At 37.5% G+C, this 25,932-nt stretch overlaps 1 protein-coding gene across 20 annotated transcripts in view; it reads left to right on the top strand.

Moving 5' to 3' along the window:
- The window catches only part of USP25 (ubiquitin specific peptidase 25), a 161,664-nt gene that overhangs the window by 35,618 nt on the left and 100,114 nt on the right, over positions 1-25,932 (top strand). For 7 of the 20 annotated variants that reach the window (XM_069550539.1, XM_069550435.1, XM_069550476.1 and 4 more), the window contains 2 exons: positions 9,859-9,982; positions 25,259-25,421. In XM_069550539.1, coding sequence (XP_069406640.1) covers positions 9,859-9,982; positions 25,259-25,421 — 287 coding nt within the window. Of the gene's footprint in view, positions 1-9,845; positions 9,983-14,810; positions 14,859-21,823; positions 23,589-25,258; positions 25,422-25,932 lie in introns of those variants that run through there. The other 13 variants (XM_069550518.1, XM_069550425.1, XM_069550446.1 and 10 more) reach the window with 4 other exon arrangements.

Here is a 25,932-nt window from a genome sequence, read left to right as displayed (position 1 = left end):
AAAGTGAAATAGAAGTTAAATGTTTTTCTGTAGAGATTTCTAATGCATAATGCATGATTCACCAAAAGTCAGTTAAGCCTAAAAATGAGATGCTACAGTGGTATGCAAATAACTTGTAGCTGATTAGATGCAGTTAGGCATACATTCTGTGTTAGACATACACTGTAGAATTGCTTGTATAACTTTATTTTCTGTAATTTTAGGACAAAATGATAGCTATGGCATTTGCACTTTTTGTTTTCTAATACAGAATGAAAGTTTTTACTTTTTTCCAAGTCAGAAAACATGATGAACTAGATGACAAACTCAGGATATGCCTCCTTTATTATCCCTTTTCTTAGTTAACAGTGCTGCCGTTATAAATTTAGCAGCAACTGTTAAAAACAGAGCAAGACCATTTAGAACTGAGTTGTTAATACAGTTGCCAGTAGTTACATGTGGCAACTTAAATTTAACATCAATTTAAATAATCCTGAAGCTCAGATTTTCTGTTGTCATAGATATATTTAAAATGGGCAGTAGTCATCAACATGTAACTAGTAGCTACTGTATTGGGCTGTGTGGATAATAGTACATTTCCACCATCACAGGAAATTTTATTGGACATCACTGTTTTGGAGAACCTGAGTTTGGCAACGATAAGGTTGGAAAAGAATGGGAGAGTGCAGTGAGCAGCCCAATTTCTATTATGTCTTCTTGCTTTTAAGTATTCTTTTAACATGACACCTTATTATGCTATTTGTCCTTCATCTGGAGAAAGTTTTCAATGGATGAAGTATATATTCTCAGGTATTCTAACTAGTGCCGCTGTGAAGATCACTCATTTATTTTTATTTCTATTCTAGTCTAGATATTAACCTTTATTTGCTTAGCAGATATTTATTGATTTCCTAATACAAATCAAGTACTCTTTTAGGCCATTAAAAATACCAAGAAGTGTCTGCATTAACATAGGGGGAAGAGTGATGGTAAATAGTAAATAAAAAATGTCTGGTAGTAGTAAGTTTATGAAGAACAGCAGGGTCGAAGGACAGAGGGTGACAGGGATGGGTTAGTAGTTCAGACACAGCGTGTGGTATTTCAGATGGAGGGTTGGGCGGTGAATATCTCACTCACACAGATGCCTCAGGAAGAGAGGGGCTGAACCTCCAGGATATCTGAGGGAAGTGTAGCCCCGGCTGGGGCCTTGAGGCAGGAGTGTTTTTGGCTCAGGAGGTGAGTGGTGAGGACAGGAACCGTGGTTGAAGCAGAGTGAGGCTGAGAATGGTCTTTTCCTCATTTCCATTCACCTGCTTATGATCTCTTTCTTCACCTTTGCTTTTTTCTTTCAAGGGCATCCCCTTCCTTTTGGTGGCTCAGTGGTTTTTTTTTTCCCCTCCAGCTTTTCCTCATCTCCCAGAACCACCGTGTAGTTTGCAGTTCGGTCAGTTTTTACGTGCCTGCTTTCCCCTTCAGTGTTTCTCTGTCAGTTTTTATCTGCCTACTTTTTCCTTCAGTTTTTCTGCCCTGGTATATATTCTTATTACAACTCTTCTCAAACACTTGTTCAGCACTTTTAATTCTTAACTTCACAAACGGTTCTTTCTATTCATATCACTTCTCTGCCTAGAAATCTTTGCTGATGGTAAGTATAAGCTTGGCTTATTAAAAAAAAAAAGAGAGAGAAAAATGTTTCCCCTAGGGTTAGCCTTTTGTAGGTGAGGAAAATAATGAAAGAACTTTCTTCCCACCTAAATCAAAATCTTACATTGTAGATGTAACTACAATCTTACATACATTGTAGTTCAATTAGATTATGGGCTAAATTGGCTCTTCTGAACTAACTTGGACTCCTTATGTCATTTTATGTACCCTTTTCATGAGAAAATGAATTATGAATGATAAATGTTATATACATTTGAAGTCTAATTTATTGTTAAGTTGATGGCTTTCTATATTTTGGAGTTAGCAGAGAAATGTTTGGTAGTTGATGTGTAAGTTTTTAGAAGGATTTTTTAAGGTGAATGTTATGTTTTTATGTATATGTTTCTGACTTTAAAGGAAAAAAATGTTTTATTTTGGGCAGTATTGAAATGTTGGAGAGTGCTGTTCATAGGTTTTTGTACTGTGATTTTTCTGCAGTGTTACTCAGCTGACGCTAACATGCTTGTGCCCTTGAATTCCGTTCACATTTATTCTAATAATGAAGGGAGGATTGGCTGAAAGAAAGCTTAGTATTTTACCAAGGTTGTCCCTTGGCATTGGATGGAATTTTTTACAAAGGCTAAATTTTTGTAATTGACTTTTGCCAATTAGAAATTGCTTACTACTAAAGCTTGTTGAGTTATTTCAAATCCTAAAAGGTGATGCTGTGAAGTGCTGCACTCAATATGCCAGCAAATTTGGAAAACTCAGCAGTGGCCACAGGACTGGAAAAGGTCCGTTTTCATTCCAATCCCAAAGAAAGGCAATGCCAAAGAATGCTCAAACTACCGCATAATTGCACTCATCTCACACGCTAGTAAAGAAGTAATGCTCAAAATTCTCCAAGCCAGGCTTCAGCAATACATGAACCATGAACTTCCAGATGTTCAAGCTGGCTTTAGAAAAGGCAGAGGAACCAGAGATCAAATTGCCAACACCCGCTGGATCCTTGAAAAAGCAAGAGAGTTCCAGAAAAACATCTATTTCTGCTTTAATGACTATGCCAAAGCCTTTGACTGTGTGGATCACAATAAATTGTGGAAAACTTTGAAAAAGATGGGAATACCAGATCACCTGCTTCTTGAGAAACCTATATGCAGGTCAGGAAGCAACAGTTAGAACTGGACATCGAACAACAGACTGGTTCCAAATAGGAAAAGGAGTACGTCAAGGCTGTCTACTGTCACCCTGCTTATTTAACTTACATGCAGAATACATCATGAGAAATGCTGGGCTATATGAAGCACAAGCTGAAATCAAGATTGCTGGGAGAAATATCAATAACCTCAGATATGCAGATGACACCATTCTTATGGCAGAAACTGAAGAAGAACCTGAGAGCCTCTTGATGAAAGTCAAAGAGGAGGGTGAAAAAGTTGGCTTCAAGCTCAACATTCAGAAAACTAAGATTATGGCATCTGGTCCCATCACTTCATGGGAAATAGATGGGAAAACAGTGGAAACAGTGGCTGACTTTATTGTTTTGGGCTCCAAAATCACTGCAGATGGTGACTGCAGCCATGAAATTAAAAGACCCTTATTCCTTGAAAGTAAAGTTATGACCAAACTAGACAGCATATTAAAAAGTAGACATTACTTTGCCAACAAAGGTCCGTCTAGTCAAGGCTATGGTTTTTCCAGTAGTCATGTATGGATGTGAGATTTGGACTGTGAAGAAAGCTGAGTGCTGAAGAATTGATGCTTTTGAACTGTGGTGTTGGAGAAGACTCTTGAGAGTCCCTTGGACTGCAAGGAGATCCAACCAGTCCATTCTGAAGGAGATCAGTTCTGGGTGTTCACTGGAGGGACTGATGCTGAAGCTGAAACTCCAGTACTTTGGCCACCTGATGTGAAGAACTGACTCATTAGAAAAGACCCTGATGCTGGGAAAGATTGAAAGCTAGAGGAGAAGGGATGACAGAGGATGAGATGGCTGGATGGCATTACTGAGTCAATGGACATGAGTTTGAGTAAACTCTGTGAGTTGGTGATGGACAGGGAAGCCTGGAGTGCTGCAGTCCTTGGGGTCACAAAGGGTTGGACACGAATGAGTGACTGAACTGAACTGAAAGCATGTTCTCTTCCTTTTTTGAATAAGCACGTAAAGAAATCATAGAGGGTTATTTTTCATTGTGAAATTGATATCTCATTACATATTTTATAGAAATCATTCTACTAAACTCTAGAAAGATTAAATTTAGGATCAATCATTGTTAAAATAACATTTTACTTTCTTAATATCCATTCTTAAAATCATATGTATTTGATATGCATGTAGGTTATAATAATTCACTATTGCTCTATGGCTGTATGGTTCTAAAATAACCTATGGAAAGAAGAAGCTTTATGAACATCATGGAGAAAATTATTGTAATTAAAATGAAACTATACTAAACCTTCTCCATTGCTTAAAGGAACAAATCTCAGAGTTTCAATTAAGGACCCATAGTCTGGTCAGTCAGTCTTCCTAGCATTGAAGACTATAATTACCTTTTTCTTCCTCTGCTCACACTTAATTCCTCTGATACCAGATATGTGAAGTTTTTTTTTTTTTTCCTGTATACAACCAGTTCTATGACATCAGCTGGGTATTCTACAGTTCTGACACCATTTACCTGAAGTTAGCATCAGATGCCACAGGCTAAATTCTCAGTCCCACAAATTTCCTACCTTAGACACCAGTCACAAGTAATGGGCCCCCAGGTTACCTATGTTCTGTTTGACCTGACTTCAAATTGGAAGTTCTCGTGACCTCCTCAAGTTTGATAATTTGCTATAATGGCTCACAGCTCAGGGAAACACTTTTTATTAGTTTATTATATTAAAGGCTATGATAAAGGATGAACAGCCAGATGGAGAGGTGTATAGAGCACACCTCTGTAGTCTGGAAAAGTCCCAAGCCAGAAGTTTCTGCCTTGTGGAGTTGAGATGTACCGCCCTCTAGCATATGGATATGTTCATCAACCTGGAAGCTCTCCAGACCTTGTACTTTGGGAATTTTATGGCAGTTTCACCAGGTAGGCTTGATTGTTAACTTAATCTCCAGTCCCTCATATATATCTCCCTAGAGGATGGGACATGCAGCTCCAGGTTGTAAGCTTCTCATCATGACTTAGTCTTTCTGGCCCATCCTGAAGTCAGATTGGAGCCCACAAACAGTCATCTCTTTAGAATAGAAGATGCTCCTCTCACCTAGGAAATGCCAAGTGATATAGGAGCTCATTGTCAGGAACTGGGTCAGAGACCAAGTATTAGAACAAAAGATGCTCCTAGGATCTTACCTTGCTCTTTGAATTGGCTTGTTAATCCATGCATGATTTAGTAACACAATGCATTGGTAATTTGGAAAGATTTCCTTCCAAATGTTGGAAGAACATCTACATTATAAAACAAATAGAAATTGTTAATATCACTTGATTTTACCAGAAAAGCCTTTAAAGTATTAGGAAGATATCAGTCTCATAGTGACAGAAACAAGTTTTCTGAAGTTGCAACTTCTTGAAAATTCTATAGTTACAATTGGCAGCAAATAGTCTCATTTGTTTTTCAAGTGACAGGCTCCCCTTTTTTTGAGAAAATGTCTGTCAAATATCGATGTCTGAATAATCATAGTTTGTAGTTTATCAGTTGTAATATCAAGTAAAAATAGTGCTCCATGAGAAACATTCGTTGAGTTCAACTTGCAGCTCAAGCAATGCACTAGTGTTTTTTTCTTTAGCAACAGCATACTTTGCATATATAACAGAACTACTATGCATACGTTCAGTTTTGTCACATAGAAGTAGAAGACCATGTAAAACAATGTTTGAAATTTCATAAAATTAGTTTTCTCTTATTAAGGATTTAAGAGAGATTGGCTTTTTGTAAAAATTATGAGTGTGTATAGTTGTAATATAATGAATTGCTTATATAACTTGATGCTGCTGACTTGATTTGTGCTAAGACACAGTGGTTTAATGCACTGTTGTTTTGCATAATGACTGGAAATGTGACCAGAATAGGAAAGACGGATAACATTGTAACATTTTTTATGAGAGCATTTTTTACTTAAGGAACCCTTTCCCTTATAGAGTCACTGGGGATCCCCAAGAATTCATGGATTACACTTGGGTACTGCTAGTATGGAAGGGAGACCACTGGATTTAATAATTTGAGAACTTAAATTTGAAGCCTGTCCACCTTTCTTTTATTCTTATAATATTAGATTTCATTTCTGGCAACTTCAGTTATTTTGTTTATGAAATAGGGTTAAAAGCATCTTGCCTTACTTTTTGCTTTTGTGTTTCTCAAGTTACGATTGCTGAATTATGAAAAGCTTGAAATATAACTTGTTGCTATTTCTAAGTGAGTTTCTATTCTAGCCAGCTTAGTTTACTTGTCAGTTGTGAAACAGTACACACTTTAGATAGTTACAAAGAAGAAATTTAATACAGGGGACTAGATTGTTAAAAAAAAAGAAATCGGTGGGAGCACTGGAGGAAGGATCTCTAGCTCAGCTTTCTGAAATGACTCCCAGATTCTTGCAAGACTGGCCAGCCAGCGAAGCTGCTCCATCTGCCACAGTCAGGGAGACAGTGAATCAGGAGACTGCCTGTGGGACAGTTGAGAACATAGCTTTAGAGCTGTTGCCCAGGGAGAGCCAGCCAGGATTAGGTAACCGCCACTAAGCTGTGCCTGGACACGGGAGCACAGAGTCTGGTTACTACTTCTACTCTCTCTCTTGACATCCTGAAGCTGGAAGCTGGAAACTGGATTGCTCCTGTGGAGCAGCCCACATCTGTTTAGTCATGCTGGAAAAAAACCAGCCAAAAGCAGCAGGAGAGTGCCTTCCTCCGCATAGCTGCCTTTCACATCTCATGCTAGCATATCTGATGGGTGGAACCTAAATTTTATCCAAAACCGTAACTACAAGTGAATCAGATTGGTTTGTTTTAATGTTTTCGGCTTCTGTCATTGAAGAAAGCATACTAGGAAGATGAGACAGTGGAGTCTGAGGGGCTAATTGATCAAGTCCTCCAAACCTGTTTGCTTCTTCGTGATTTTCAAGTTGTTGTCTTTATTATTCTCTCTTTAGTCACCCAAGTTTTAATCATTTTTAATGACCATGATCTCATTTTTATGAGGCCATTTCATGCCTCTGTAGTTCTAGCTTCTTTAATCAATATTTCAGCTGGGCTGAATGATGACACACACTGGTGACACCACCCATCTACAGCTGTGGTTTGGTGGACTTGTAAACCAGATGTCTGAAACCTTTGACCTGCTGACAGGTGTATCATTGCAGTTGTTCGGTAACTCTCTTCCACGTTTTACTTGATTGAATTTTTTTAGACCTGCCTGCAATGCTGGAGATCTGGGTTCAGTCTCTAGGTTGGGACGATCCCCTGGAGAAGGGAACAGCTACCCACTCCGGTATTCTGGCCTGGAGAATTCCATGGACTGTATAGTTCATGGGGTCATGAAGAGTGAGACATGACTGAGCAACCTTCACTTTATTTGCACTTAGTTTGATTATACTAAGGAATTTAAAAAAATCTTCTATGGCCAACTGTTATTTCTAATATTTTTAGTATTCTTATAAGCTACTGTTTGGAGGAAAAAAATGTATATAACAATAAAAGTAGACTTTTGAATCTATTGATGTATTTTATTTATTACTACGTGTGAAAATTTTTTTTAAATAGTTACATATAACCCTTAGCTAGATGGGCTTCCCTTGTGGCTCAGCTCATAAAGAATCTGCCTGCAATGCAGGAGACCTGGGTTCAATCCCTGGGTTGGGACGATCCCCTGGAGAAGAGAAGGGCTACCCACTCCAGTATTCTGGCCCGGAGAATTCCGTGGGCTGTATAGTCCATGGGGTCACAAAGAGTCGGACACGACTGAGCAACTTTCACTTTTACTTTTGGGGTTTCCTGATAGCTCAATTGGTAAAGAATCTGCCTGCAATGCAGGAGACCCTTGTTTGCTTCCTGGGTCAGGAAGATCCACTGGAGAAGGGATAGGCTACCTGGTGCAGTATTCTTGGGCTTCCCTTATGGCTCAGCTGGTAAAGAATCTGCCTGCAATTCAGGAGACCTGGGTTTGATCTCTGGTTGGGAAGATCCCCTGGAGAAGGGAAAGGCTACCCACTCCAGTATTCTGGCCTGGAGAATTCCATGGACTGTGTAGTCCATAGGGTCGCAAAGAGTCAGACACGACTGAGGGACTTTCACTTCACTTTCAGATAGTAGAATGCAGACGCCTTATGTCCCATTCCTTACTCCTTTCTCTTGTTTCACTCTTGTAATACTCAGATTACAAAGGAAAAAAAAAATTTTAACATCTCAAATACAGGTAAACAAAATGAATATAAAATGTGTCCAAAATACTAACCAGCATAATCCCAGTGATGCAGAATTAAGGTGGTAACAGCCATACTTCTTTCTCTTTCTCATCCTATTTTGTAATCCCCTACTTAGCAACACGTTGTGGTTTGCCATTGTTTAAATGATAAGAGAGGTATAATTGATCTCTTTTGGGTTAAGGAAGTAGATCAATAATGTTGGGAAATTGGATTACAAAGCAGGTTTTCTGAATGTGGTAATAGTTGTAGACTTTATTCTTTTGAGAAAGAATACTTACAGCATCAAGACTATTTTATTTTATTCTCACTGAAGAAAACATTTCATTTAGTGTATACTTTTTGTGAAATGAAAACTTCTTTTTATAATTAAATGAAAAGCATAGAACAGACAATAGAAAGTGAGAGATCCTTATACTTTCTTTTCCTTCTAATCCTCTTTCTCAAAATTAACCACTGTTAAACAAAGATCATGGCATCTGGTCCCATCACTTCATGGGAAATAGATGGGGAAACAGTGGAAACAGTGTCAGACTTTATTTTGGGGGGCTCCAAAAATCACTGCAGATGGTGACTGCAGCCATGAAATTAAAAGGCGCTTACTCCTTACTCCTTGGAAGGAAAGTTATGACCAACCTAGATAGCATATTGAAAAGCAGAGACATTACTTTGCCAACAAAGGTCTGTCTAGTCAAGACTATGGTTTTTCCTGTGGTCATGTATGGATGTGAGAGTTGGACTGTGAAGAAAGCTGAGCGCTGAAGAATTGATGCTTTTGAACTGTGGTGTTGGAGGAGACTCTTGAGAGTCCCTTGGACTGCAAGGAGATCCAACCAGTCCATTCTAAAGGAGATCAGCTCTGGTGTTCTTTGGAAGGAATGATGCTAAAGCTGAAACTCCAGTACTTTGTCTACCTCATGTGAAGAGTTGACTCATTGGAAAAGACTCTGATGCTGGGAGGGATTGGGGGCAGGAGGAGAAGGGGACGACCGAGGATGAGATGGCTGGATGGCATCACCAACTCGATGGATACGAGTTTGAGTGAACTCTGGGAGATGGTGATGGACAGGGAGGCCTGGCGTGCTGCGATTCATGGGGTTGCAAAGAGTCGGACATGACTGAGCAACTGAACTGAACTGAACAGCTTCATACATTCTTTCCGACTTTAAAAGTGTATATAAGTATATATGGTCAATTGGGCTTCCCTGGTGGCTCAGCAGTAAAGAGTCCACCTGCAATGCAGGAGACCTGGGTTCGATCCTTGCGTCAGGAAGATCCCTTGGAGGAGGTCATGGCAACCAACTCCAGTATTTTTACCTGAAATCCTATGGACAGTGGAGCCTGGTGGGCCATGGTCCATCTGGTTGCAAAATAATTAAATATGACTTAGTGACTAAACAACAACATGGTCAGTTAGTTTCTGGAACATAACTTTGAGAGCTCATTTAATTATTATACTTTGATGAATGTCTAGGCTATATGGACTAACTAACGTGTATATGTGGGTTAACTTTGGAAAGCGTAAATGTAAATGTTTAATTGTTGCTTTCAATTTTTGTTATTATAGAACTTGTTTTTAGCACTTTCTGCTTATTAGTTTTTGAGTCTTCTCTAATGAAAAATATTTATGCTCTTAATTTTATAAGGAAGAACATTAAATTGCAAAGTATAACCAATTTAAAATGTGTTTGCGTTCTCTTTGGAGAGGTTCCTGTACAGAATTAAGTTGGTGCTGGGTTTGATTTGAAAGGGTATATTGGGTATAAAATCTTCATTAGGAATTACGTTTCATTTTGTTTGACTTAATTTTGAGAAACAGTTTTGCTTTTCAGATGTGATTGATCTTACTGGAGATGATAAAGATGATCTTCAGAGAGCAATTGCCTTGAGTTTGGCGGAATCAAACAGGGCATTCAGGGAGACTGGAATAACTGATGAGGAACAAGCCATTAGCAGGTAAAAATGCAATTTGTATAGATATAAGTACTAATTATAATAGAAATAATAATTAACTTTAACTTGAAGAGGTACAAAGATATACTTTATTATTCTAAATAAACTATTAGTAAAGTTCAGTATTGTTGTTATATTTTATGTAACCAGAATGTTCATTGCATTTGAATCTTAGATTTACTTTTGGAGTGGCATTTTGAGGCATTAAATTTAAGCATATATTTTAATATTCCTTTGATTTTTTTTTTCTTCCCTAACTCCTTTTTGATCCATTGTCCAATTCAACTTATAGTCATTTATAGCAGGGATCAGCTGACTTTATCTGTAACATGCCAGTTGTAAATATTTTAGGCTTTGTCGGCCATCTGGTATCTGTTGCAGTTACTCAACTCTAGCGTTATAGTGTAAAAGCAGCCACTGATAATACATAATTTAATGAGTACAGTTGTGTTCCAGTAAATCTTGATTTACAAAAACATAGACAGCCAGCTGGATTTGGCCCATGAGCCATAGTTTGCCTGCTTCTGATCTTTAATGTGATAGTATATTCATAGGTTTTTTTTTTTTTTTTTAAGAAATGAGCAGGAATTCCAAGACTGCATCTTTTGTTTTAATTACCAAAGCTGTTTAGTTTGAAACAGTTTGATCCACCAAAGAATTAAATAAGTTTGGTTTAAAAAAAAAAAAACAACTTTATAACAGACTATAATCGTCTACACAACTCTTTGGAGCCAGGGGCAATTTAATCTTAATGTGGAAGAAATTTATCTTTGAAGAGGTTAAATGATTTTCCAAAGGTATGCAGCTAAGATGAGTCTTATGACTCATTCTTTTCCCTGTTAACAGAGTTGTTTGGTAGCAAAATGTACCAGCTTTCTCACATAATTTCCCTTGACACAGTATTTAATAGTGTATTTCTAAGTAATCTGAGATTACTGTATGATAGGAGATGTCTCAAAATGCTATGTTTATTAGCAAAGGCACATAATTTTTCATAGTAATACCTTTTAATGTCTCTAAATGTTACTTTGGAAACTGTTTTGTAAGATATTAAGATGGTAAGAATTAATTAAAATTCATATTCTTCTTTAACTGTAGCTAATATCATTTAATGCCAGTAATTTTAAATAAAAACTGGAATTGAGCTGTATAAGTTGCTTGTATATTTTTGAGATTAGTTGTTTGTCAGTTGCTTCATTTGCTATTATTTTCTCCCATTCAGAAGGCTGTCTTTTCACCTTGCTTATATTTTCCTTTGTTGTGCAGAAGCTTTTAATTTTAATTAGATCCCATTTGTTTATTTTTGCTTTTATTTCCAGAATTCTGGGAGGTGGATCCTAGAGGATCTTGCTGTGATTTTTTTTTTTTTTTATGGTGGAAGTGAATTTTATTTATTTATTTTTTTCTTTATTCTTTTTTTTTTTTAATTTTAAAATCTTTAATTCTTTATGTCGGAGAGTGTTTTGCCTATGTTCTCCTCTAGGAGTTTTATAGCTTCTGGTCTTACGTTTAGATCTTTAATCCATTTTGAGTTTATTTTTGTGTGTGGTGTTAGAAAGTGATCTAGTTTCATTCTTGTAAGACACAGATATGTAGAGCAGACTTTTGGACTCCGAGGGAGAGGGTGAGGGTGGGATGATTTGGGAGAGTGGCATTGAAACATGCATACTATCATGTAAGAAACAAATCGCCAGTCTATGTTCAATGCAGGATACAGGATGCTTGGGGCTGGTGCACGGGGATGATCCAGAGAGATGATATGGGGTGGGAGGTGGGAGGGGGGTTCATGTTTGGGAACTCATGTACACCTGTGGTGGATTCATATCAATGGGTGGCAAAACCAATACAGTATTGTAAAATAAAGTAAGATAAATAAATAAATAAATAAAAATTAAAATAAACAAAAAGACTTCTGCAGAAATAATCTAGACTTAAAACTCCAAAAAAATAAGTAAATACATAAAAAAATAAATAAAAACCAAAAGTGCATATCTATTTTCAGTCATTTTGTTTAGGCTGATTTTTTGAAGGATTTGGAGAAATTATAAAGTTAGGTTTTGTCTTATAAACATGAATTGGAATTGATATAATTGTCTTGAATAACTATAAAATTTGATAATACTTAAGCTTTGTAAGAAATATTTTAAACATGAAATACATCAGTTGAAATTCATATTTAAGGGGAATGAGGATCTATTATGTGAAAAAGAGATATTAAATGTAGTATATGGCTTCCCAGTGGTAAAGAACCCGCCTGCCAATGCAGGAGACAAAAGAGACTTGAGTTCCATCCTTGGGTCGGGAAGAGTCCCTAGCTGAGAGCATAGCAACCCATTCCAGTATTGTTGCCCGGAGAGGAGCCTGGCAGGCCGCAGTCCATGGGGTTTCAAGGAGTCAGAACTACTGAAGCGATTTAGCATGCTCATATACTGTGATACAAATATTTTTTAAAGTACATGTATAATTTTGTATATATTGATTTATATTACTGCATAAATAGAAACATGACTGAAGGATTATATACCATTAGTAGTTTTATATCTTGTATTTTGTAATTAAAATAGCATATAATAGGTAAAAAAAATTGAAAGTGAAGGAGTTTATGTTATTCCTAATCTTTATTACATTCACTATATGTTATATATATTTTAAGATTAATTTTTGTCTAAATGGAAAAAAATCTCTTTAAGATAATGTTCTTTCTTATTCTTGATCTTTTAATTTTAGCATACCCTTAGATAGTAAATATTTTGCAAGTATTTGTATTATAGATAACATTACAGAGACTTGGTATTATATGACAACTTTTACATAAAATTAGACTCCATTAAAGTAGGAGTATTTACTCTTGCACAGTGTAATTTTTTTCTTGATATGTGTAGGTTTTATAATATCAGGTAACAAAAAATGTTAAATGCAACGTGCAGTAAATAAGCATGTTTATAAATCACATTGTATTAGAAATAAGGGAAGATGAGCATTCTAGTTAGACATTTGACAACTACAGTATTCTAGTGAATTTGATTAAGACTTAAGGCTCTAAATTCAAAGGGTAAAATATATTTAAACATATATTTTTTAAAAAGTATTTTTAAAAGTGAATTTAACTACTTGATGATAAAATCTTTCTAAATAAAATCCCAGAGTCATTTGACTCTGATTGTATTTCAGTATATACACTTTAATATGAATTCACACATTTGGAATACTATGTTACTGTGTATAACTAGATAAGCTAAAACCTGTCTTTTTACATCATAGAGGCCTCTGTTTCAGCACCCATAAATTTCATGGTAAAATTTCTCAAGTTGAACATTTTAAAAGTGTACGTCTTAATTTAGTTACTTTTTAACGTCAGGATTGGTTGTATTTATTACTACTCGGACAGGGAACAAGTAGAGTATGGATAGCTGAAATTTGTTAGTAAATTGCATGTGGCTAGCGTAGGCTAGGCATATTTGTTGTGAAAATGGTTGCTTTGTGAAATGATTGACTAAGTTGGGTAGAAAGTAGGGCTAGGTTCTAGTTAAAATTGTTACAAACAGCTTGCCTTCAGCTGTGTCAGGAAATATGGTAGACTAAAACAAATATTCTGTGTAAGCAACCAAAATGTGTTGTTTCTGTTGGATGTAAAATATTTTACGATCTCTTGAAAGTATTATAGAGTTGTTCAGATAGTAAGGGCTGTGATCAGATTAAATCAAAGTGAAAGAACGTACCCAAGGAAATAAGTTTGAAATGCTGCGATTCACTTTTTGACATTATGAAATTTGCTTGTGTCAGTTTTGATATCTCTATTGAATGTGGGAAAAGGAAGTCGAAGGCCATTGTCTGTAAGTAGGTGGGAAGCATTAATAGAAAATCATTCCCCTTGTAAAGTGGTTATGTCAGTAGATGACAATCACCTTAAGGATAAATCAGAAGTATCCCCTCTCCAAAATGCCTATAATACTGCAAAGATAGTTCTCTTGGCTTGAGGAGTGTTGTTGGAGGTGATGAGATTTGCCCTTGAGAAATTGTACCATGGTTGTGCAGCAGAAATTTGTGTCACTTCAGTAATTCAGTAAATCTCTACTTGAAAAAGAACTGTGAAAATATCTTCTAGAAATTATTAAGTAAAAAAAAAAAGAAGAAACAGAACACAAGTTTAATGGATTAGAAATAGCTAAAGAATGTGTTAGTAGTCTGTAAGCTGTATGAGAAGAAATTACCCAACATGTAAAAGATAGCTAAAAAGATAAAAAAATATGGAGAAAGGTTGAATGACATGGCAAATAAAATGAGTAGGTCTAACATACATTAATTGATATTACAGAAAGAGAGGAAGGAGTGGGTCAGAGGCAGAATTTAAAGAGATCATCACAGAAATTTTTTAGAAGTAAAAAGATAACTTATAACTTCATGAGTCTACAAATTCCATTAGAAAAATTAAAAGAAGCCCACACCTAAATTCATTATAGTGACACTAGAACACTTAAGACTGCGAAAATCTTAAAATTTCTTAGAGAAAAAAGGTAGAATTGTCTTAAAAATAGTGACAGTAAAAGTGATGAATTTCGCAAATTTACATGGCAGCAACACACATGAAAATAATGAAAAGTGATTTCCAGTGATTGGAAAAAAATAACTGCCAGGATTCTGTGGTATGGGATAGCCTCACCAGGGTGTTTTTCTTTCTCATTTCTGAAAGACAGAGAATTATTACTGTTTCCCGCGTTCATGGATCTACCATATCGCATACTCACAGATGTGGGGTGGTTGTAGTGCCTCCACTGCTACAAAATCGATGTGTCCCTTTCCAGTAGTTCTAATTTTACCTTTTTTTCCCCAGTAATTTCCTACTTGTACCTGAGGTTTCACCCAGACAGGCTGATACAAGGTAAACAATGACATTTTTGTAAAATTTACATGGACCGTTTGTACCTCCCACTTTGGCTTACATGGGGCCTTCCCAGGTGGCACAAGTGGTAAGGAATTCACCTGTCAATGTAGGAGATGTAAAAAACGCGAGTTCATTTCCTGGGTTGGGAAGATCCCCTGGAGAAGGACCTGGCAACCCACTCCAGTATTCTTGCCTGGGAAATCCCATGGACAGAGCCGCCTGGCAGGCTACAGTCCATGGGGGTCTCGAAGAGTCAGACATGACTGAGTGACTTAGCACGCACGCACACGCATCCTCTTCATACCTCCTGCTTTGGCTTACATGGGCCACTGTAGAGGAACTGGATGAGTGGTGTGCTCATCCAAGTAATCATTATTTTTACACTCTTAAGATCATTCAGTCCAAGAAAGAATTTTAGGTGTCTGAATATAAATTGAGTTTGGGAGCCACTTGGAGGGTTTACCAACCAGGACAGCCTAGAGTTGTCATTAGGGAAAGAATAAAGCAACATGTCCAGGAATGGTTGGGACAGGATTCTGAATTTTAAAAACCTATAACCTAAAAGTTATAGGTTTATGTAACTCTCACTCTCTTCATCTTGATCAATACCTAGGAAGCAGTTATGAGGGTTGAATGCCTTAAGAAGATGTTGGGAACAGGAGTAGGTGTGTGTGGGGGGAGCAATTACAAATCTTTTGAAGTGAATTTGTAAGGATAATTTTAAGGCTTAACAATACCAGATGTCCATGGATGGTAGAGAGCATAGAAGGTCCATCCAGTTCTTTGACTATCACCTTTTTTGAGTGGCTTTTATGATAAAAGGTATACCATTGTCAGATTACAAGTTGAAAAAGTGGAAAATATGAAACATTAGTTTCAAGGGCCTCAAGAGTATGGGATGAGATGACCAGTCAGACTGGGAGAGCAAAACTGTAACTCAAAAAAAAAAAGTGTCAGCAACCATGAGGCACTACTGATAGTTCTGAGAAGGGTCAGAATGCAGACTGGAAGGTGATCAAAGGGCCAGTGTAGTCAGTCGGTGAGGAGTGGGCAAGAGCTTGCTTACCACTGGAGAAACAGATCTGCTTTTGGAAGTGGTTACATATCCAACGTGCAGTTTCTGTGTCAGAAACACAGAGTTCTTTGACTGGTGTTCAGTACATGGTTATGGACTAGTTGCCCTGTGGGATATGATGATAGGTTACAGCAGTAGTGGTAATCCCTGGTGCAAGCTTGGTGAGTCACCTCATTGGAGAACAGCCATCACTATACAGCCAACACAATGACTAAAATTAGAAAGACTGACATACCAAATATTGGTAAGTATGTACAGCAATTGGAAAGTGTCATATATTGTTGATAAGAATGTATAATGGTATAACCACTTTGGAAAACTGAAAATTTCTAGTGTATTTCAACATATATACTATGCTTGGACTTAGCATAGTCTGTGTTTCCACTCCTAGGTCTAGACCCTTGAGAAAGGAGTATACAGTGCCTTTACTAATCATAACTAAAAACTGTAAACAACCAAATATTTGTAAGAGCAGAATAGTTAACAGTGTTGGTACATTCACACAGTGGAATACAAAGCAATGTAATGGAAAACATTTTCCAGATTCTTTTAAAAAATGTGGAGGAATCCCCAAAGCAAGATTTTGAGTGAAAGAGATGATGCAAAGAGTAATGGCTCTATGAATCCATTTACGTGATATTTAAGGACAGGCATAACTAATTTATGGTGGTAGAAGTGGTCACAATGCTGATTATCTGAGAACTAGAGGACACTGTTGGAAAAAGGGCACAAGAGAATTTTGGGGAATGATAGAAATTTTCTATATCTTGGTCTGGGTGGTGGTTACATAGATGTGTTCATTGAAAAAAGTTCACTGGACTGTACATTTAAGTTTTGTGTATCTTATATACAAATCGCCTCTCAATAAAATACTTTTACCAGGAAAAATGTATTTAGCTATGTTAATTGCTAATATACAAAAAGTGATATTTTTATGTATAATAAAGAATGATAAGGAGAAAAAAATTTAAAGCTACCATTTATAACACATAAAACTATTAAAGACCAGGAGTAAAAAAGAAATGTGTAAGAACTTCTAAGAAGAAAATTATTAAATAACACTGAGACATATTAATGAATATGGAAATTATTGGAAATATATTGTATTTTACAAATTGAAAGATTTAAGATTGCAAAACTGGTTAGTTCTCCTTAAATTGACTTATGTATTTAGTGTGATCCCAGTCAAAATACCAAGTTTTTTTTTTAAAGGAAATGTAGATGATTCTTCCACCCTCTATCCCTCCCTTCCACCTTCTTTCTTTTTTTTTTTCTAGTTGATGTGTATAGCTGAAGTGACATGCAAATTTTCCAGTATGTTGCTTGCTTAAAATGGATTTGAATGATCAAAGTGGAATGTTTTCTATAGTGCTTTAAATAAAAATACACACACACACACAAAAGCCCTCAAAATCAGTACTAGGAATGGGAACATTTACTATAAGTAAGTGCTTTAAAGATTCCTTCAATATAGTGTGTGGAAGGAAAAGAGCAAAAATGTTTTGTCATCTTTTTCTATTGTTGAATGTCATGATCATGACTAGTGTTGGGAAGGAAAGGTGATTCTAGTTGGGGTGGGTTTTGGGGGTTGCCTTTCTCCGTATGCTGCATTTTGTTATAAGCTATTTCTGAGCTCTGAGATTTGCAGTGTTGTTTTTTATTCTCTCTCTCACTCTCTCTTTAAAGTCTAGGTAGAATCACTGGCTTTACTTTGGTGAGGCCAGGAAGGACCCTTATGAGGACTTGGTTTATGGAAGGACCCTTATGAGGACTTGGTTTATATAAAATTTATAGTCATAGTGCCAGAACTGCACTATCAAAAAGGACAAGAACTTGGGACTGGAGGGCTCATATTTGGGTTAGAGGTTGGGCTTTTGCCAAATGACAATAATAATAATAATAACAAAGATATAGCAACATCTGATATCCAACTTATATTTGAAACACTTGTTTAACTCCATTTTTTTTTAACCAAGTATGCTCTAGGGATGAAACAAATCCCTGTTTCTATCCTCTGGTGCTGATAGGAGAGACTGGTTGGTTCAGAATTTTGTGCAGTGTAATAAATGTGTTTATAAGGAGGAAACCTACTGGAGCATGTTGTAAGTCTCTAGTGATTACAAAACTGAACATGTTGTAAGTTCTAAATTAAGGAGATCACAAAGTCATGGCATTCTTTCATCCACGGTACCATAATTCTACCATATTAGCGCATGGTTAGGGAATATTATAGGGCTTCCCAGGTAGCACTAGTGGTAAAGAACCCACCTGCTAATGCTGGAGACACAAGAGACATGAATTCCATCCCTGGGTCTGGAAGATCCGCTGGAGGTGGTGGTGCTTGTTGTTCAGTTGCTCAGTCATGTCTGACTCTTTGTGATCCAAGGGACTGCAGCACACCAGGCTTCCCTGTCCTTCACCATCTCCCAGAGTCTGCTCAAACTCATGTTCATTGAGTTGATGATGCCATCCAGCCATCTCATCCTCTGCCTTCCCTTTCTGCTCTTACCTTCAGTCTTTCCCAGCATCAGGGTCTTCTCCACTGAGTTGGCTTTTCGTATCAGGTGGCCAAAGTATTGGAGATTCAGCTTCAGCATCAGTCTTTCCGGTGAATATTCAGAATTGATTTCCTTTAGTATTGACTGGTTTGATCTCCTTGCTATCCAAGGGATTCTCAATAGTCTACTCCCCTTGAAGAGGAAATGGCAACCCCTTCCAGTATTCTTGCCTGGAGAATCCCGTGGACAGAGGAGCCTGGTGGTCTACAGTCCATAGGGTTACAAAGAGTTGGATGTGACTGAACGACTTAACACACACATACGGAGAATTATAAGTCTATATGTTTAAAACTCATATTTTTATTATAATGTATGATGATCTTTACCGTATGACTAAATTCAGTTATATATATTATGCCTCAGCTGGTAAAGAATCAGCCTGCAATGCTGGAGACCTGAGTTTGATCCCTGTGTAGGGAAGATCCCGTAGAGAAGGGAAAGGCTACCCAATCCAGTATTCTGGCCTGGAGAATTCCATGGCCTGTGTAGTCCCTGGGGTCACAGAGATTCGGACACGACTGAGCGACTTGCACATGCACGTATACTTAAAAAATTTTTTACATCTTAGGTCACTTTGAGAAGCAGGAAACATATATATTTTGAGCTCTATTCAGTTATTACAGTTTGTATCCAGTTTTTCCTTTGTAGAAAAAAAGATCCATGGGAATGCTTGGGTGATGGTAATTTCAGTTATATTCTTGACTTTCTTTCCTCCTCCTGCTGTTGCTGCTAAGTCGCTTCAGTTGTGTCCGACTCTGTGCGACCCCATAGATGGTAGCCCACCAGGCTCCCCCATTCCTGGAATTCTCCAGGCAAGTATACTGGAGTGAGTTGCCACTTTCTTCTCCAATGCATGAAAGTGTAAAGTGAAAGTGAAGTCGCTCAGTCGTGTCCAACTCCTAGCGACCCCATGGACTGCAGCCTACCAGGCTCCTCCGTCCATGGGATTTTCCAGGCAAGAGTACTAGCTTGTAACAAAAAGTTCAGGTAGCTGCTCGGTCCTAGAAATACATTTGAGGCCATGCATTTCCCACCATGAAAATTGAGAGATGTATTTTCTTGGTGGGAGGGGACTGAACAGAAGGGTGACTGAATTAACTATATTGAAACATTTAAAAATAATACCTTCTAGTTTTTAGTAATCTTAGCTAGATCTGGAATGAGAAGAATATTGTTACCTCAGAGCAGTCTGAATTGTAGATTTGGAATGGGTTGTTGACAGGTATGGGGAGCAAGAGACCTAGTTTTACTCAATGTTGTCTTGAGGCCGAGTCTCATTTTGTTACTAACTTCATGTGACTTATGTATAGATTTTAATTTTTGTAGATTGGGTGTATTTTGTAGAAATCAATTCTTCTGAAGTTTTCCATAACTAATGTCTATGTGACCTGTTGCCTGGTCATTATGATACAAGTGATCTGATGTGTTGGCATTAAAAAGGGTTATTTCTATTTTATTTTATTATAACTAGAGTTTTAAGTTAGTATTTTATTATAAATAGAAGTTTAAAAAGATACGGTGGTAGAGGATCATCCACCTAGGAGATTTATGAATGAGCGTAGTTCTCCTTGACTTTCGACTAGCTTATGCTTTTGGAATATACTGTAGAATCCTCTTTTTTTTTTTTTTTTTAGTGGTTATTATACCTGCCCACCAGTGCTAGTCAGTTGCTAGATGCCTCTTCTGTCTTTTATATTAGGTTGGTGCAAAAGTAATTGTGGTTTTGCATTGTTGAACTTTGCTACTTGATATGGGAATACATTCTTAAATGTAGTTACATGTCATTAAAATGCACATTTCTTTATTTCTTTTTGGCTAATGACTTATTACTTGCTGTTTATATATATTTTAGATATGGAAATGATGTTAGAAAAAAAAAACAAATTTGAGCAATTTTCTTGTTTGAGTTCAAAATGGGTAGTAAAGCAGCAAAGACAACTCATAATATCAGCAATGCATATAGGCCAGGAACTGCTAAAGAAATGTACAGTTCAGTGGTGGTTCAAGAAGTTTTGCAAAACTTTGAGACAAGAGCCTTGAAGATGAGGAGCTCAGTTGCTGACCATCAGAAGTTGACAGTGACCAACTGAGAGCCATCATCGAAGCTGATCCTCTTAAAAATGCACGAGAAGTTGCCCATGAACTGAGTGTTGACAATTCTGTGATTATGTGGCATTTGAAGCAAATTGGAAAGGTGAAGAAGTTTGATAAGTGGGCGCTTCATGAAGTGAAGTCGCTCAGTCGTGTCCGACTCTTTGCGACCCCATGGACTGTAGCCTACCGTCCCTGGGATTCACCAGGCAGGAATACTGCGGTGGGTTGCCATTTCTTTCTCCAGGAGATCTTCCCAACCCAGGGATCGAACCCGGGTCTCCCATATTGCAGGCGGATGCTTTACCATCTGAGCCACCAGGACGCCTCATGGACTGACCACAAATCAAAAAATTGCCATTTTGAAGTGTTGTCTTCTCTTATTCTATGCAACAACAATGAACCATTTCTCCATTGGACTGTGACATGTGATGAAAAGCGGGTTTTACACGACAGCCTGCGTTGACCAGCTCTGTGGTTAGACAGAAGGAGCTCCAAATCGCTTCCCAAAGCCAAACTTGTACAAGAGTCATGGTCACTTTTGGTGATCTGCTGCCCTCTGATCCACTATAGCTTTCTGAACCCAGGGAAACCATTACATCTAAGAAATATGCTCAGCAAATTGATGCGATGCACTGAAAACTCTAACAGCTGTAGCCCGCATTGGTCAACAGAAAAGACCCAATTCTCCAGAGCAAAGCCTGACAACACATCACATAACTTCAGAAGTTGAACAAATTGGGCCATTAAGTTTTGCCTCTTCTGCCATATTCGCCTGACCTCTCGCCAACCAACTACCACTTCTTCAAGCATCGCAACATCTTTTTGCAGGGAAAACACTTCTACAACCAGCAGGAGCTGGAAAATGCTTTCCAAGAGTTTGTTGAATCCCAAAGCACAGATTTTTATACTATAGGAATAAACAAACATTTCTCATTGGCAAAAATATGTTAATTGTAATGGCTCCTATTTTGATTTAACATAGGGGTGTTTGAACCTAGTTATAATGATTTAAAATTTAGGGTTTGAAACCACAGTTACTTTTGCACCAACTAGTTGAGCTATTTCAAATCCTGAAAGATGATGCTGTGAAAGTGCTGCACTCAATATTCCAACAAATTTGGAAAACTCAGTAGTGGCCACAGGACTGGAAAAGGTCAGTTTTCATTCCAATCCCAAAGAAAGGCAATGCCAAAGAATGCTCAAACTACTGCACAATTGCACTCATCTCACACGCTAGTAAAGTAATGCTCAAAATTCTTCAAGCCAAGCTTCAACAATACATGAACCATGAACTTCCAGATGTCTAAGCTGGTTTTAGAAAAGGCAGAAGAACCAGAGATCAAATTGCCAACATCTGCTGGATCATGGAAAAAGCAAGAGAGTTCCAGAAAAACATCTATTTCTGCTTTATTGACTATGCAAAGCCTTTGACTGTGTAGATCACAATAAACTGTGGAAAATTCTGAGAGAGATGGGAATACCAGACCACCTGACCTGCCTCTTAAGAAAACTATAATGCAGGCCAGGAAGCAACAGTTAGAACTGGACATGAAACAACAGACTAGTTCCAAATAGGAAAAGGAGTATGTCAAGGCTGTATATTGTCACCCTGCTTATTTAACTTCTATGCAGAGTACATCATGAGAAACGGTGGGCTGGAAGAAGCACCAGCTGGAATCAGGATTGCCGGGAGAAATATCAAAACCTCGGGTATGCAGATGACACCACCCTTATGGCAGAAAGAGAAGAGGAACTAAAAAGCCTCTTGATGACCCTGAAAGAGGAGAGTGAAAAAGTTGGCTTAAAGCTCAACATTCAGCTGGTCCCATCTCTTCATGGGAAATAGATGGGGAAACAGTGGAAACAGTGTCAGACTTTATTTTTTTGGGCTCCAAAATCACTGCAGATGGTGATTGCAGCCATGAAATTAAAAGACGCTTACTCCTTGGAAGAAAAGTTATGACCAACCTAGATAGCATATTAAAAAGCAGAGACATTACTTTGCCAACAAAGGTCTGTCTAGTCAAGGCTATGGTTTTTCCTGTGGTCATGTATGGCTGTGAGAGTTGGACTGTGAAGAAAGATGAGCACCAAAGAGTTGATGCTTTTGAACTGTGGTGTTGTAGAAGACTCTTGAGAGTCCCTTGGACTGCAAGGAGATCCAACCAGTCCATCCTAAAGGAGAGCAGTCTTGGGTTTTCATTGCAAGGACTGATGCTAAAGCTGAAACTCCAGTTCTTTGGCCACCTCATATGAAGAGTTGACTCATTGGAAAAGACCCTGATGCTGGGAGGGATTGGGGGCAGGAGGAGAAGGGGACGACAGAGGATGAGATGGCTGGATGGCATCACCGACTTGATGGATATGAGTTTGAATGAACTCTGGGAGTTGGTGATGGACACGGAGGCCTGGCGCGCTGCGATTCATGGGGTTGCAAAGAGTCGGAAACGACTGAGCGACTGAACTGAATTGTACTGAATAAAGACCACTGGCACTAATTCTTTCCTGTTTGTAATATATTTGCTACTTTTCCCAGAACCCATTGCTTGTTTTAGTTTGTTCGTTTCGGATTACCAGTGTAGAAATAATATTCATTAATTTTTACTTCTAGATATACATATGTAATAAAAGGAACAGACTTTTCAAATGAAAATTGCTCCCACTTATAAAAGTCAGTAATGATTAAATATACCTTTTTTTTTATCGGAGAAGGCAATGGCACCCCACTCCAGTACTCTTGCCTGGGAAATCCCATGGACGGAGGAGCTTGGTAGGCTGTAGCCCATGGGGTCGCTGAGTCGGACATGACTGAGCGACTTCATTTTCACTTTTCACTTTCATGCATTGGAGAAGGAAATGGCAACTCACTCCAGTGTTCTTGCTTGGAGAATCCCAGGGATGGGGGAGCCTGGTGGGCTGCTGTCTCTGGGGTCGCGCAGAGTTGGACAGGACTGAAGCGACTTAGCAGCAGCTGCAGCATACCTTTTGTATATAAAACAGGTATTGATGTTGTATTTACCTTTTGTATACTATGTGTTAACTCCTCTCTTTCGAAGTGGTTGCCTTGTACAAATTTAATTTGTACAGTTGATTTTTCCTGTGTCATGCTAAATTGTGCAAGGAACAGCAGGAAGTCTCTCAAGTTGGCTCTTTGACTTACTTCCCTTTTATGTTCTTGAGAACTTGTTTTTTGATTAGAGTGGGATCTTCCAGATAAATGCTGATATTCTTAAGTCCCGAATCATCTAACTAAATACCTTCCAAGTAGTTCCAGCACTGTTTATTGTTAAATAATTTAAGAGAAAAAGCCTCTAGGGACTGAGGTTCCTTGTGAGAATTGATAGTTGGGCAGAGTACTGCTGCTAATGTTAGATCACTCTTAAAAGTGTAAACTGTTTATTTTTAAATATGTGAGTTTACTTTGACCTTTACATTTTAGTGTATCATGTTTTCTGCCCCCTGCCCCCAGTATGTGATTTAATTGATTCCCAAAGAATAACTCTATCCTATATTCATATAAGTTATTTTAAGTAATACTTATTTGGAATCTAATGCACTGTATCTAAGGTCATATTACAAAGTTAGAGATGAAAAATATTCTGCTTCTCCTCCATAATTAAGGATGATAGCTGTATTAGTTTGGCATTGATATAATAGAGCAAAATCTTTAGGATAAAAATAGTGTAGCATGAATGAGATTTTTTTCAAGAAGCCAAAAAGTTGAAAAAACTCATACTAAGATTTTTGTAATGAACATAAAATGAGTTAAGATATTTGGCTGTTATTCATGATAATTTGGAATAGTAAGTAACACATGTCTTGAGTAGGCAAAATGCATAATTAGTTTATACGTAGGGATTAGGGTTTTTCAGCATTTTCTTGCTTAAGAGCAAGGTAAACACCATTAAGCAGAGTAGCATTACTGTTAGCCGTGTTTAAATATGTTTTAGATATTCTGTGGATGTACTTATTTTGAAGAGGTTTATCTTTTATGATTCTGATATGTAGGTATTTATTGCAGTAGATTTTTCTCTAGGCAAACTATTGGGGAATGAAGTCAACACATAAATATTTTCTCCCTTTATTTTTCAGTAGCTGTTGTAGAATATGGATCTGTAGAACTGAAAGGAACCCTAGAATTTACCTTAAATTTTTTTTTAATAGAAAAGGAAATTAATGATCAGAGGGATGAAAGTGCAGTGTTTTTCAGTTTTTAATTTTCTTGATGATTCAAAGAAATTCTTATAAAAACTAATCATTATGTATATTGTAAATATGTACTTCAATACAATGACTTCTCAGAAAACTTATCTAGGTCCTATATTCCTGATGCTAAGCCTCTAATTTGTTGAAATATAACTTAATACATATAGTTCCTATTATGTAATGCTATCTTTTTGTGATTACAATTTGTTTTCTGAGGAAAAACTGCTGCCTGTGTTTTGATCTGTTAGCACTGCTGCTGCTATGTTCTTGACAACTAGAACTATGCTATGTTCTAGAAAACTAACCTCCACTTGAGTAAATTTAGTGTTAAGTATTCCTTTTCCAAATGCATTGTCTAGACCTTAATTTATCAAAATCCTTAGTTTATAGTATGCTGTTTTCTACCATACAGTGCTAAATTAATGCTGTATTTTTTCACCATCATTTTCTACCCATCATTTAAGAGTTCTTGAGGCCAGCATAGCAGAAAATAAAGAATGTTTGAAGAGGACACCTACTGAAGTTTGGAGAGATTCTCGAAACCCTTACGATAGAAAAAGGCAGGACAAAGCTCCTGTTGGACTAAAGAATGTTGGCAATACTTGCTGGTTTAGTGCTGTTATTCAGGTAAGAATCTTTATGCAGATCTTATCTAGTGGGCCTGGCAGCAGTGAAAAGTGGGTTCGAGTTGTGTTTCTTTTTAGTTGTTATATATACACATACATACACAGACACACACACTGCAAACAAGGTTTTAATATGCCTTTCTACTAACGTATTTTGGCGATTGCAGTATTCCTCACTCCACTTTGTTCTTCATTCCCAGTATGGACTTTTCCCGATAAAACACTGCCAATGCCTTATTCAGAATTAATTTCTCCTCCTTCTCTGTTGTTGGGAATTGTTGTCAGAGTGAAAAGAAAATATTTTTGTATATAAATCCCTGCAAATTTAGGAAAGGATATAACCAAGATGGGGCTTCCCTGGTGGCTCAGACGGTGGTAAAAACAAACAAACAAAAAAAAACAAAAAAATCTGCCTGCAGTGCAAGAGACCTAGGTTTGATCCCTGGGTTGGGAAGATCCCCTGGAGAAGGGAATGGCTACCCACTCGAGTGTTCATGCCTGGAAAATTCCTC

This window comes from Ovis canadensis, chromosome 1 (assembly GCF_042477335.2).
Source record: "Ovis canadensis isolate MfBH-ARS-UI-01 breed Bighorn chromosome 1, ARS-UI_OviCan_v2, whole genome shotgun sequence".
NCBI classification, from domain to species: Eukaryota; Metazoa; Chordata; class Mammalia; order Artiodactyla; family Bovidae; genus Ovis; species Ovis canadensis.
The sequence above is the reverse complement of the archived record's forward strand: the minus strand, read 5'-3'. Positions and strand labels throughout refer to the sequence as shown.